General features: G+C 48.8%; 1 protein-coding gene across 2 annotated transcripts; it reads left to right on the top strand.

The window, feature by feature from the left end:
* Positions 1–7,475: 7,475 nt before the first annotated feature.
* LOC125149219 (GTPase IMAP family member 1-like) lies at positions 7,476–12,768 on the top strand. Of its 2 annotated transcripts, none has more exons than XM_047828056.1 (3): positions 7,476–7,566; positions 10,379–10,427; positions 11,661–12,768. In XM_047828056.1, the coding sequence occupies exons 2-3, from the start codon at positions 10,385–10,387 to the stop codon at positions 12,530–12,532; spliced, it is 915 nt and encodes a 304-aa protein (XP_047684012.1). In that variant the 5' UTR covers positions 7,476–7,566; positions 10,379–10,384; the 3' UTR covers positions 12,533–12,768. The 2 variants fall into 2 exon arrangements, with proteins under 2 accessions (XP_047684012.1, XP_047684019.1); XM_047828063.1 differs by lacking the exon at positions 7,476–7,566 and adding an exon at positions 7,937–7,990.
* Positions 12,769–13,722: the final 954 nt, after the last annotated feature.

The raw sequence follows: 13,722 nt of genomic DNA, 5'->3' as shown, positions 1-13,722 counted from the left end.
TTTCCAAGAAACAGAGACCTAAGAAAACTATCCCAATGGGTTAACCTGGTAACTGCAACTAGGACTGGAGAGGAAGAGATCAGGGGTACTGTACCCTCACTGCACACACAGTCCCTCTCTTACCATATCGTAGGTTGAATTGTGTCCTCCTAAAGAAGTCCTAACTCCTGGTACCTGAGAATGTGACCTTCTTTGGAGCACGGTCTCTGTGATGTCATGTCATGAAGTTAAGGTTGAGCCCTACTCCAATGCCTGCAATCGTTTCATTCACAGTGAGGGAAGTTTACACACAGATACACACAGAGTACACCATGTGACAAAAGAGGCAGAGATTGGAGTGAAGCACCTAGAAGGCAAAGAACAAAGCAGGCCAGCCAGCACCAGAAGCTAAGAAGCAGCAAAGAAGGATCCTTCCCCAGAGACTTCATCGAGAGTATGGCCCTGGGAACGTCTTGGTTTGGCACTTGTAGCCTGTGCCAGTGAGACAGTAGCCATAACAATGAGACAGTAAGTTTCTGCTCTTTAAGCAACAGTTTGCGGTCATTTGTTACAGCAGCTCCTGGGGGAACTAATATAGATTTTAAGACCAAGAAGTAGGGCCCTGCTCTGGTAATTACCAGTTGTTTTGAAATTGAGTAATGCATGGAGGCTAGAAGAATTCTGAGGTACGTGATAAAAAGAAATGCCTAAGAGGATGTCGGTGGTAGGATGAGCGTCCAGGTCACTTTCTGGTGAGGTCCCAGAGAGAGGTGGGGACCACGCTGCTGGACATTGGAGGGACGATGGCACTTGCTATAAAATGGCAGGGGGCAGGGGGCAGGGAGGCGGGCTAAACTGAGGTGGCTGCTGGGTTGAGAGTAGACCATGTAAGTGATGAACTTGAATATTTAGCTGAGGAGAATTCTGAGAACAGTGTGGAAGGTGCGGCCTGGTTTCTCCTTGCTGCTTCTAATGAAATGCATGAGGAAAGAGAGTGGTGGCCTATCTGCCAGCCAAGGAGCACCAAGATGGCCAGCTGCCAGCAGAGCCCAGGAAGAAGCAAGGAAATTCTCCCCCTTGAGGCTTCAGAGAGCGCACGCCTCTGCTGGCATCTTGACTTTGGACTCCAGGAGCTACCACACAATCCATGTCTCAGCTGTTTCAACTGCAGTTTGGACGACCTGTCGTGCAGTGCTAGGCATCCAGCATGTCCCCTCCACCTTGCCCCTTCCTGCATTCTTGTCCCATCCTCTGAGAAACCCAAAGGTCTCCGCTTCTGTGGCACAGTTTGAGCGGGCAAATCTTCTAGACTATGTTCTTCCTCATTCCCGCCACATTTCTGGCCCAGATGGACCCCCGGTCTCCCTGATGAGAGAGAGCTTGGGGCTTTCTCAGAATTTAGATTTCAGTCCTCTAAAGAATTCTCTTTTAGGAAACAAATATACAACACCAAAACAAAAACTAACATTTTTTTTTTATAAAATTTTTTTTCAACGTTTATTTATTTTTGGGACAGAGAGAGACAGAGCATGAACAGGGGAGGGGCAGAGAGAGAGGGAGACACAGAATCGGAAACAGGCTCCAAGCTCTGAGCCATCAGCCCAGAGCCTGACGCGGGGCTCGAACTCCCGGACCGCGAGATCATGACCTGGCTGAAGTCGGACGCTTAACCGACTGCGCCACCCAGGCGCCCCAACATTTTTTTTTTAAAGAGACACACAGGAATTTAGACCTGGGAGTGCGGTTAAGGCCTCCTGAACTCTGAAGGCAAATAGGCAGACTGTCAGGGCGCCATGAGCTGGGGGTCAGAGGTAAAAGCAGTCCCCCGTCCCAGCAGCAACAATCAATCCCTCACTCTTACAGAATACCAACACCGCACAAAAGGACTATTTTCTCTTAATCAGCAAAAATGTGTCCTTAATATATGAAAATCAGCCAGTGGAAAAGTGTGTGGGCCTGATTCTGCCACGATCAAGATCTATGGCTTGGAGAAAACCCAAACACAAACAGACCCCAAAAAACCACAATCCCCTTATGCCCCAGTATCTTTGCGGATAAGAAGTCCTAGATTGTCTCAATTCGATGCCTCCTACAGAATAGCACCATGCGAGACTATCTGGGCCTCTCCCAATGAGGACGAATCCCAAGACTCTCCCTCCCGCATGATTCATGAGCCTGGGCCCATGTACCCACACAACTTCTCAGGTGTTGGTTGGCTGTAGGTATAAATCTCCTGGGGGAACAGGGGCCTGTGGCCCCCAAAGGAGACCCTCAGGAGTGCCCAGTCCCAGGACTCCTGGCTGGAGGTCCCAGGTGTGAATACAAGTATGGGCCTTCTTCCCCAGGGCTTTGGCATTCCTGGGCGATCAGAGTAATGGACACCTACAGATGGTCATGGACATCACCTTTATTTACCAGCCAGCACCAAAAGCCATGAACACAAGAAGCAAAGGCACAGGCATGTTTTTCCCAGAGTTCTCTGCTACTCTCCACACACACACAGCATCCTACCTCACTCATCCGCCTAGACTTTCCAGTCCCACACCTCCAAACCCCACAGCCTTTGCTTGGATGGCCCCTGGATTCTTAGCCATTCCTCGGTACCAGTGGTGGAAGAGGCGGCTTGGGAGAATCGGGGTCAGGGAAAGAACTCACAGGCTGCCAGGACCAGCCGACAGCATTCAGTGATCTGCCCTCTCTGGGATTTAGAACAAAGTTGGCATGGTTTCTGCTGTTACCTTCATTTCTTTCTTTTGGTTTCAACTTGACATCTTTTATTGCTTCACTCTCATCTTTGTGGAGTGTCTCGAGTGCTTTATTACAAATGATAAACACAGTAAGTAAATCTTTAACAAGGGATAAAGGAAAGACTGTTACATTTATGGCACATTTTTTTCTGTTACTGTTTCCCACAGTCCCTTGCATTTTCAAGAAATGGGCAACAGTGTGATTTCTCGTAAATTCACTCATGCACAGAAAAACATACATCTTACTTCAGCCCCAGCAATTTCCTGCCTCACTTCTCCCGAGTCTGTCTTCCTCATCAGGCCACAAAGGCAAGGTCACAGGTTCATGTCTTCTCATTTGTGGCTGCTCTTGTGCTCAAAAGGGACTGGGGCAGGAAGGCTGGGCCAAGGAAGAACCCCACCATGGAGGTCTCACTGGCCTCTGCACAGGATATTTTTCCCATCTCTCCCCAGGCTGGTGCTGGCCTGATGATGAGGTGGATGTCTTCCTGGGAATCTCCCACCAGGGCCCGTTCAAAGCAAGCACAGCAGCTAGATCTTTTGACCCTGACGTGGGCTGAACAAGTCAGTTCTGCTCTTTATTAGAACAGGTGCACACGGATGCTGCTACCTTCCAAAATTTTGACCAATTTTTCTACTGGTTGTTTGTTCATTGAATGATTGATTGATTGATTGATGAAAGTTTATTCATTAATTTTGAGAGAGAGAGAGAGTGAGGAGGGGAAGGACAGATAAAGAGGAAGACAGAGGATCCCAAGCACACTCCCTGCCAGCACAGAGCCTGACATAGGGCTTGATTCAAGAACCGTGAGATCATCGTTCTGAGGTGAAACCATGAGTTGGATGTTCAACCAAATGAGCCCCCCAGGTCCCCCCAAGTTTTAAAAAATTTTCACTCAAAACATAAATAGCTAACAAACAGCCGAGCAGCCTTATTATTTTGACTATTATTTATTTATCAGGAAGATATAGAATGTGAAAGTTGCAGTGAAATGACTCATGTCCAAGCTCTGAAAGAATAAAACGACTCTTTGGAAATACAGGGAGAGGCCAGCGTCTCTCTCACCCTTGCAAGTTCACCATATCTGTAGTTAGTAGGACAGCGGGACTCCTTATAAAGACAGCTGTCTGTAAGACGGTGGTAACTGCTGCCTGGCTCCCTTTTGACGGTGTTTCATTTAACTATACTAAGACACCTGAAGGGGAAGACAAAATGAGGCAAACTCCAGGCAGCCAGCAGGAAGGAAGAAGAGGGGAGTTGGCCTGTGGCCAGAGTTTGACCCAAAACTAGGACAGGCTTCCATATGCCCTGGAGGAACTCTACAGACCTAGTACTGGTGGGACAGCCATAAGTGGTGCAACGTATATATTTTGAAAAATATATTAAAGTCTCTTAATGTTGTTCTAAGATCATTCAGCAAACGAAGAAAGACCTATTTCAAAAAAAAAATCTACTAAATACTAGTAAGAACAGTGAGTCTGTGACGTTCACCATAAGGTGCTTCCTCCCTTCCAACACACACTCACCTCCTCTGGAAGGAAACTGCCTTCTGGGAGGTGTGGCCAAGAAGGTGGGGCTCCCTTTCCCCTCAGCCTTCCAGCAAGAGAACAGTATCTTGGGAAGAATCAGCTGGCGGTCAGTAGGTTTAACCACTGGGTATAGTGCGGACAGACAGAGTGGTTAGGGAAAGACGCGCAGAGTGGGGCTAAGACAACTGTCACCTCCCGGGACTCTGCAGGCCCAGGCTGCACCCTCTGAGGAGAGACACCAGAGGTTTCACCCTGCAGGGGAAGCAGACTTCACCGGGAGAGTCCAGCCAAACACGCAAACCCCATGCACAAAGTTGAATTGAAGCGACCAGAGCAGATACCCTTGTCTTATCTCTGATCACAGGGGCAAAGCTCTCAGCCTTTCATCAAGTATGGCACCAGTGGTGGGAGTTTTCACACTGATTTCCTTCAGTTCTTCCAACATGCTTAGAATTCCTCTTTGGAAGCCCTGTCTTTGAATCCAACATCCAGGGCCTCTGCCAGGCAATTCCTGTGGCCTGAGTTTTTCCAGTATATGGGTCACACCTTCCTGTTTCGTTGTACATCTTACAGTTCTTGTTAAAAACTGGGTATTTTAGGGAACATGGTGTAGTGAATCTGGATACTATTCCCTTTCTGCCTTTCTAGGCCTTGATTTGCTCCTGTCTGTGTGTCCATAAGAATACAAAAATTGCTTTTTTAAACACCAAAATAGAAATTCTGCAGCAGAAAAGTATGACTGAAATGAAAATTTTACTAGTGGAGCTCAATGATAGATTTGAATGGCTAGAACAAATATTCAGTGATTTTGAAAATGTAATAATTATAAACACACATGAACTTCACAATTGAGCCCCAAAACACAGGAAGCAAAAAATAACAGGCGTCAAGGAGAAATAGAGAATTCAACAACAAGCTGTAGACTTCAATGTCAATGCTGACCAATGCATACCAGAGCTAATCAGAAGTCAGAAGGTCAAAACAGAAAGAGATGTGACCCACAGATAAACCAACTAGACCTAACACTAGAGCACTTTACCCAACGAAGTAGATTATGCATTCTGTTCAGGTACACAGAGAACGTTCTCCTAAATATGACCAATAGGCCATAAAATGGGCCTCAATAAATCTCAAAGACTTGAAATCCTAGAGTATAACAGGGGGTAAGCTCCTTTACATCAGTCTTGGCAATAATTTTTTGGATTTGACCACAAAAGCAAAGACAGCGACAGATAAAATGAACAAGTGAGATTACATCAAACTAATAAGCTTCTGCCTGGCAAGGAAATCATCAACAATACAAAAAGGCACCCGATTAAATGGGAGAAAGTATTTGCAAATCGTATATTTGATAAAGGGTTAATACCCAAAATACATACAGGATTCATATAATTAAGCAACACCCGAGCAATTCATTTAAAAAGGACAGAGGAACTAAACAGGCATTTTCCCAAAGTGGACATCCAGGTGGCACATAGGTGCATGAAGATGTCCTCAGTATCACCATCATCAGGGGAAACGCAAATCAAAACCACAATGAGGTTTCCCCTCACACCTGTGAGAATGGCTATCATCAAGAAGACAAGAGGTAACAAGTATTAGGGAGGATGTGGAGAAAAGGGAAGCCTTGTGCTCTGTGCATGGGACGCAAATTGGTGCAGCCACTGTGGAAAACAGTATGGACGGTCCTCCAAAAATTATAGGTAGAATTACACTTGATCCGGCAATCCCACTTCTGGGTATTTATCCAAAAGAAATGCAAGCAAGATCTCAAAGAAAGATCTGCACTCACAAGCTCCCTACAGCATTGCTCACAATACCCAAGATGTGGAAGCAACCTAAGGGTCCATCTATGGGTATATATATATTGTTCTGTGAAAAGAAAGAGGAACATCTTGTCATTTGCAACAACAGGGTTGAACTTGAGGGCATTATCATAAGCGAAACAGGTCGAACAGAGAAAAACAAACACTGTATGATATCATTTTATGTGGAATTTTAAAAAGCCAAACTGATAGAATGGAGAGTAGAACAGTGGTGACAAGGGGCTGGGGGATGGGGGGATGGGGAGACATTGGTCAAAGAGTACAAAGTTCCAGTTATAAGATGAATACGTTCTGGGGATCTAATGGGCAGCACAGTGATTATAGCTCATACCACTGTATCATACCTTAAGTGTTACTAAGAGAGTAGATGATCTTAAATGTTCTCACTCAAAAGAAGAGTAATGGTAAATGTGTGATGTGATGCAGGTGTTAGCTACTAATACTATGGTGGCAATTATTTTGCAATATAGAGTGTATCAAATCAACACATTGCACCCTTTAAAATTACACAGTGTTACATTTCAATTATATCTCAATAAAGCTGAATAGGGTGTGGGGGGATAAGGTGGAGGGCCATGGGTTAGGTATCTTCACTAGAGAGAATGAACTGGCAAGACTGGCTAAAAATCAGGCCCCAGAGCATTAGCTTCAGGTTAACTGAAAGCCCTCACTACACACTGGGAGAGTTGACTCCAGAAACTGTAAGTGAGTTAGGCAAGCTCGCAGAGATGATTCCAGAACAAACCAGGTCCAGGGCACACAGCACCATTCGCTGTTGTAGCCTTCTCTCCACAAATTGTCTGGCTATTTTACTCATGGCGATTTTCCTCTCTCATGACCTCCTGAGAGGAGAAACAGACACTTGGGTCAGAGATACCAACTTGGGGCTAAACTAAGTCTCCTATGAAAATTACATCCTCTTCCTGCTATCTGATCTTTAATAGCTCAAAAGACCTCTTTTTCTTTAGGAATGAGGAGACTGGCAGATAGGACCACATTGGTGGCCCTGTCCACACTGATGTCCAGTCAAGGATTCCTCCCTGATTCCTGGAGAAGGAGATTCTCAAGAGGCAATTTTACAGGAAAACACCCAAAAAGCAAAAGGCAACTGGAGATAAGGGTAGTGGGCAGAGGCCAAAACTGAGAACAGGCCTCAGAAGTCTAAACTGCCTTTCACTGAGGTTACAGCCCCTCCCGTGAACAAGATGTGGTGCCACAGCGACCTTAGGAAAGGATCAGCACAGTCCCAGCAGCACAGGTGGGTTGTGCAGTGGAAACAACACAAAGGCACCACTCGCTGGCCCACCTGGCCCATGTCCTGTCCCTTTAAATCGGCACCACTGGGCCCTCCCTCCCTGGGCTCTGAGACTTCCTCCCTGTGCTTTGCTGGCAGGATCAGCCTCTGTATTCACAACCCAAGGCACAGCACCAGGTCACGGGTTTCTGCAGCCAACAGCAGAGCCTGTCACCACTTCTGCTGGAAGGTGAGCACACACGGGGAGGAAGGGAGCCACCTGGGACAGAGGGGAGTGGAGGAAGTGGGAAGGGGTAGGGGGGCTCTAAGGAATTCAGGGCCTGGTTGCAGCTCACTGAGTGGGCACCTGCATTCTACTACCTCCCAGGAAGGGGAGCGGGATCTAGAAAGAATAACTTCACCCTTGCAGGCTTTTCAGGGAGCTCTGAGTTTCAGAACAAGCAAGTGAAGAAGAAATGTAGGCATCTTCTCCAGCCGTGGAGTGCACACACTTTTACTTAGGACTACATACTTCGTCCTGCCCTGCTCCTCACCCTGGTCAGAAAGGTGTTTGCTAGAAGCACTGTCAGGGCTGAGCATGCTGGAGAAGGCTGCAGACACTCCCCCTGAGGGCATGTGCAGCCAAGGAGAGAGACATTTCTGAGGACAAACAAGTGAGTCTAACCTCAGAACACATCGCAGAGTGGAAATCGTGTCTGTGAGCCGAACCCCAATCACACCCTCCACCTCCTCAGCCCTGTGCACCCCCAGGGACTTACAGGAGCCAGCAACAGTTATGAACATGGTCTTCAGACCTCTGCAGTACACATGCTTGTGTGTCCTTGCACATCCCTTCCCCCGCCCAAGCTGCCCAGGGCTCTATGGGCTGGAGCCCTCTTCATCCCCACACACTGGCTATACATGAAAGGCTTGGACAGGATGAATGGCTCAGAAACTTAAAGCAGCGACCCGATGCATTAGAATCACTCAGGGGGTTGGGGAGGGTGCCTCAGTGGCTTGGTCCATTAAGCTTTGAGCCCTGGGATGGATTCTGTGCTGTCAGTTCAATGCCTGGGGCCTGCTTTGGATTCTTTGTCTCCCTCTCTCTCTGAAGCTCCCCTGCTCGAGCTCTGTCTCACCGTCTCTCAAAAAAATAAGTAACAGTAAAAAAAAATGTTTTTAATAAAAAAAATCTGTCAGGAGGAGGGGTGAGAGATACCGTTTTTTTTTAACGTTTATTTATTATTTATTTATTTATTTATTTATTTATTTATATATTTGTTTATTTTTTGAGACAGACATGTGAGCAGGGAGGCACACATGAAGACGAAGGAGAGATAATCCGAAGCAGGCTCTGTGCTATCAGCACAGAGCCTGATGAGGGACTCAAACCCACAAACCATGAGATCATGAGCTGAACCAAAATTAAGAGTCAGACACTTAACAGACTGAGCCACAAAGGAACCCCCTTTTTCTTATTAAAGTACAGATCTATGAAACAAAATGTGAAACATACATTTTAAAGACTCCCACAGATACTCCCAAAAGACAGCAGGTTCAGGAAGCAGGGGACTACTAATATCCAATTGCATTTAAGATGCTAGGAGTCTCCATGTTCTACATCAGTCAGTGACTCCAAGCCTCTAAATCCCAGGTGTCAGCTCTCAGAAACTCTGGAAGAATTTTTCAAATCCCATCCCAAACCATCGCAAACCTTTGGGAAGTCCCATAGTCGCCAGGAGTCCAGTGGATTTCCTAGAGCACACTTGGTCAGTTCCGTCATCGATAAGGACGTCTTGCTTTAGCTAAATTCTTGTTCTTTGCACTGAATCTTCCGGCTGTTTCTTCAGTTCTGCTGTGCAGTCAGTTATGGGAGTTTGCTAATTTTTACACACAAAATCACTACTCACCTAAGACCTGTGGGATCAACTTTACCAAGAGCTTTGGGGAGCCGAAAGGGGCGTTACGCAGAAGACAAACCTGTCATCTAACGGGTCAGAGACAAGTTATCAATCAACCCTTCCCTTTGCTTGTCCTTGTGTGTTGCCCATGGGACACAGCAGTAGCCAGGTGTTGCCATGAAGAGGTAGCATTTGAAATGGATGGCGGAGCACAGACAGGACTCAGACAGAAACGTGGGAGAGAAGGAATGGTCATGGGGGTGAGCGCACAGGTGGGCTGGAAAGGCCCTGAAACCTGTCCTCTGCGGAGCAGCTGACCCAGAAGGGGAGTGAGTGGGACACAGGGCTGGTGAAGCAGACAGAGCAGAGCTGCGCCCTGGTGACCAGGTCCTCGTGAGATCAAGCAGACTCCATCACTGAGTGGCTAGCTGTAGTAAATCCTGCCGGACTTGGGGTCATCACTTAGTTTCAGAGGCCTCAGATTCGGGGCAGGAACACCAGGAGCCGGAAGGGAGTGTCCCATCTATCCAACACACAGGTCATATTTACACAAATGACACAAGCCAAATTCTTTGGTCTTCGGAGAGCAGATCACAGGTTCTTCAGATAAGCATGGGAGATAAGTATCTTTCCCAATTTTCAAAAGCAAACTGCAAACTCTCTTCTTGTCCCCCCACCCCCACCCCTGCCCATCCCCGGCCAACCGCCCTAAGGTGGTTCCCTAAGTCACTGAGCAGAATTTCTGATTCTCACAGTTTTCCAAAGTCTCCCCTGGCTGTGGACTCTTCTGGGAAAACTTTGTGCCTACAGTTAATGCCACTGACATAAATTACCTGGGAAATTCTCAGCTAAGGCTCACTCACTGACACAGAGGACAGGTTATCACTTCCCCTCTGTCATTTGCATTCAGGGTCCCTGAAAGGACAAACAAGGCTCACCAAAGGTTCTCACAGTTTGGTTCCAATACCAACCAGGTCCTTCCAGGGTTCTTCCCCAAATTCTGATGTTCAGCGGAGGGCAGGAAGCATGACCTTTTTATTGGGATGTCACCAGTTCTTTGGACCTTGCCTGAGCCACCTTAGGTAGTTATACCTATTCGATAAACGAATGAATGATTGAAGGAATGAAGGAACTAACAGGTTGTGTTTGGAACTCTTTCAGGTGGGCATGGGAGGACGCAAGATGGCCAGGGATGAAGAAAATGCCTATGGTAAGAACTGATCTCAGGGTGTACATGCCCCTAGGCGTCAGCTCTGGGTCCCAAGGCCATGGGCTAACTCAAGACTGAACAGAGACATTGGGGCACCTGCGTGGCTCAGTCGGTTGAGCGTCTGACTTCAGCTCAGGTCATGATCTTGCAGCTCGTGAGTTCGAGCCCCACGTTGGGCTCTGTGCTGACAGCTCACAGCCTGGAGCCTGTGTCAGATTCGTCTCCCTCTCTCTCTGTCCCAACCCACTCGCATTCTGTCTCTGTCTCTCTCAAAAATAAATAAACATTAAAAAAAAAAAAGACTGAACAGAGACAAATCCCAGACATGTCCCCATGCTGGGGTGAAACAGCTAGAGCTCCAGCTTTGTATTTTTGCTGGACCTCTGCCCTCTGCCCTACTGTAGGATATTAAGTGCCTTGACCAGACTGTGCCTTGGGTCCCAAAGGGTACAAGGAGGATAATACATCCACTCTGATCCCCACAGAAGATATGGAGGGTTGAGATCATGGACTGGAGGGAACACGGTTTACCAGGTAGACTGTGCCCGTGAACAAGGATGGAGGATTAACTGTGTCTTACTGGAAGCAGGTTTCCTAGAGAGAAGAGGGAGGAGGAGGGGAAGTGGAGGAAGGGAAGAAGCAAAGAGATCCTGTCACCTAATACCCTGAGCAACCCTGGGGGACACAACTCTCTGTCACCCCTCCCATTATGCAGAAGACGTTGAATGCTTAGACTAAACTGTCCCAAGGTTCCACAGCTGGCACATGCGGGGCTGTGATTCCAACCCGGGGTGTCTGGGACTCCCCAGCCTCCCAGGCCTTCTATGCCCTCCCGCATCTCCTCGCTGGGATGGCCCCTGGGAGCAGTCTGGCAGAGGCCTGGGAAGTCGTCGAGCACGGAGCAGCTCTGCAAGGTGCGGACGACCAGAGGCAATGTCAGCTGAAGTCATGGCCTGCGACCTTCGAGGGGGACCCTCCAGAGCAGTGTGCACCCGGTGCCGGAGCATGGACTGGGGGCAGGTGCACGCACTGGAACCAAAGATGGAAGAAAGGTGGCTAACGATGCCCCCGGAGTCGCACAAGCTCTAACCAGAGCGCCTGGGAAAGGCCTGGTTGGACAAGCAGAAGCGGGAGGCGTCGGTGCCCTCCTCCGTTCAGGAGGCACCCCGTAGCCCCGGTGGAGCGAGATGCGCGCTCTCAGGCCGGCGGCCCAAGCCTACTCTGTCGTCACAGGTTCCCAGGACCCGGACTACCAGCAGCAGCCGCTGGCGCAGGAGCGCAGGCTCAGGCTCATCCTGGCCGGCAGGACCGGAGTGGGCAAGAGCGCCACGGGCAACAGCATCCTGGGCCACAGGCTCTTCCCGTCCAGGCTCGCGGCCACCCCGGTGACCAGAAGCTGCGCCCTGGGGAGCCGCAGCTTGTCCAGGTGGCGCGTGGAGGTCACCGACACCCCCGACCTCTTCACCGCCCAAGGGCGACACGCGGACCCGGACTGCACCGAGCGGGCCAGCTGCTACCTGCTCTCGGCGCCCGGGCCGCACGCGCTGCTGCTGGTCACGCAGCTGGGCCGCTTCACCGCCCAGGACGAGGAGGCGGTGCGCGGCGTCCGCGAGCTGTTCGGCGCCGGCGTCCTGGCGCGCGCCGTGCTCGTCTTCACGCGCCAGGAAGACCTGGAGGGGGGCTCGCTGCACGACTACGTGCGCGCCACCGACAACCGCACGCTGCGGGCCCTGGTGGACGAGTGCGGCGGCCGCGTGTGCGCCCTGGACAACCGGGCGGAGGGCGCCGAGCGCGATGCGCAGGTGGGCGAGCTGCTGGCGCTGGTGGAGCGGCTGGCGCTGGAGCACGACGGCGCGCCCTTCACCGACGAGGTGTACGGCCTGGCGTGGGCCCGGCGTCACGCGCGTCCCGAGGACACGCTCCGCCTGGTGGCCGCACGGCTGGCGGCCCGCGGTCTGGGGCGGGGGTGGAGGCGGGAGTGGGGGCAGGGGCGGCGCTGGCTGGAGGCCGCGAGGCGGGGATGGCCGCTGGCGCTCCTGCTGCTGGGGGGCGCACTGTTATTTGTCCTGCTGCTTCTCCAGTGGCGGGCTCCAGGCCCAGATTGAAGGCGCTGCCCTTCCAAATGCGGGGAGCCTGGAGGGTAAAGGGGCTGGGTCAAGGCGCTGAGGGGAACTTAAACCCAATTTCAAAGGAAACCTGGAGTTTCAGACTGGGAGTCTTAATGACTCAGGATGCCTTGGACACTGTATCGACTTTGCAAAGGCTCAGGTTCACTTTTAGCATTCAAATGTCACTTTTGACTATATGTACACTATTCAAATAAATGTGGTTAACTTTCAAATGTCCTTAATTCATTTTAGTAGTTTGGATGTATTTTTCCTTCTTGAAAAAATAGTGCATTGACTGGTAGTGTTTTATATAGAAAGTGGATTCATGGCAAAGGGAAACAAACATTTTTTTGTGTGTGTGAGAGCATTTATCAAAACGTAGACACTGTCTTAGTCCGCCTGAGTTGCTATTAAAAAAAAAAAAATGGGAAAGCTCTCAGTTTTCCCCATTGAGGATGATATTAGCTGTGAGCTTTTCATAAATGGCCTTTATGGTGTTTAAGTATGTTCCTTCTATCCCAACTTTCTCCAGAGTTTTTTTTAAGAAAGGATGCTGAATTTTGTCAAATGGTTTTTCTGCATTGTTTGACAGGATCACATGGTTCTTTTCTTTTCTTTTCTTTTCTTTTCTTTTCTTTTATTAATGTGATGTAGCACACTGATTGATTTGCATATGTTGCACCAGCCCTGCAGCCCAGAAATGAATCCCACTTGAAAATGGTAAATAACTCTTTTTATATGCTGTTGAATTTGACTTGCTAGTATCTTACTGAGAATTTTTGCATCCATATTCATCAGGGATATTGGCCTGTAGTTCTCTTTTTTTAGCTGGGTATCTGTCTGGTTTAGGAATCAAACTAATGCTGGCTTCATAGGATGAGTCTAGAAGTTTTCCTTCCCCTTCTATTTTTTGGAACAGCTTGAGAAGGATAGGTATTATATCTGCTTTAAATGTCTGGTAGAATTCCCCAGGGAAGCCATGTGGTACAGAACTCTTAGTTGTTGGGAGATTTTTGATAACTGATCGGATTTTTTATTTCTTCCCATTTGAGTTTTGGAAGTGTGTGGGTGCTTAGGAATTTGTCCATTTCTTCCAGGTTGTCCAATTTGTTGTTATATAATTTTTCATGGTATTCCCTGAGAATTGCTTGTATTTCTGAGGGATTGAGATCAGGATCACGACAGGG

Source organism: Prionailurus viverrinus, chromosome A2, assembly GCF_022837055.1.
Source record: "Prionailurus viverrinus isolate Anna chromosome A2, UM_Priviv_1.0, whole genome shotgun sequence".
In the NCBI taxonomy this organism is placed as follows: Eukaryota; Metazoa; Chordata; class Mammalia; order Carnivora; family Felidae; genus Prionailurus; species Prionailurus viverrinus.
The sequence above is the reverse complement of the archived record's forward strand: the minus strand, read 5'-3'. Positions and strand labels throughout refer to the sequence as shown.

What these genes read in the sequence shown, in the direction of transcription:
- LOC125149219 (XM_047828056.1), top strand. Translation starts at nt 10,385, where the DNA reads ATGGGAGGACGCAAGATGGCCAGGGATGAAGAAAATGCCTATG. An exon ending in GGATGAAGAAAATGCCTATG is followed by an intron (nt 10,428 to 11,660) that starts GTAAGAACTGAT and finishes CTGTCGTCACAG; the next exon opens with GTTCCCAGGACCCGGACTAC.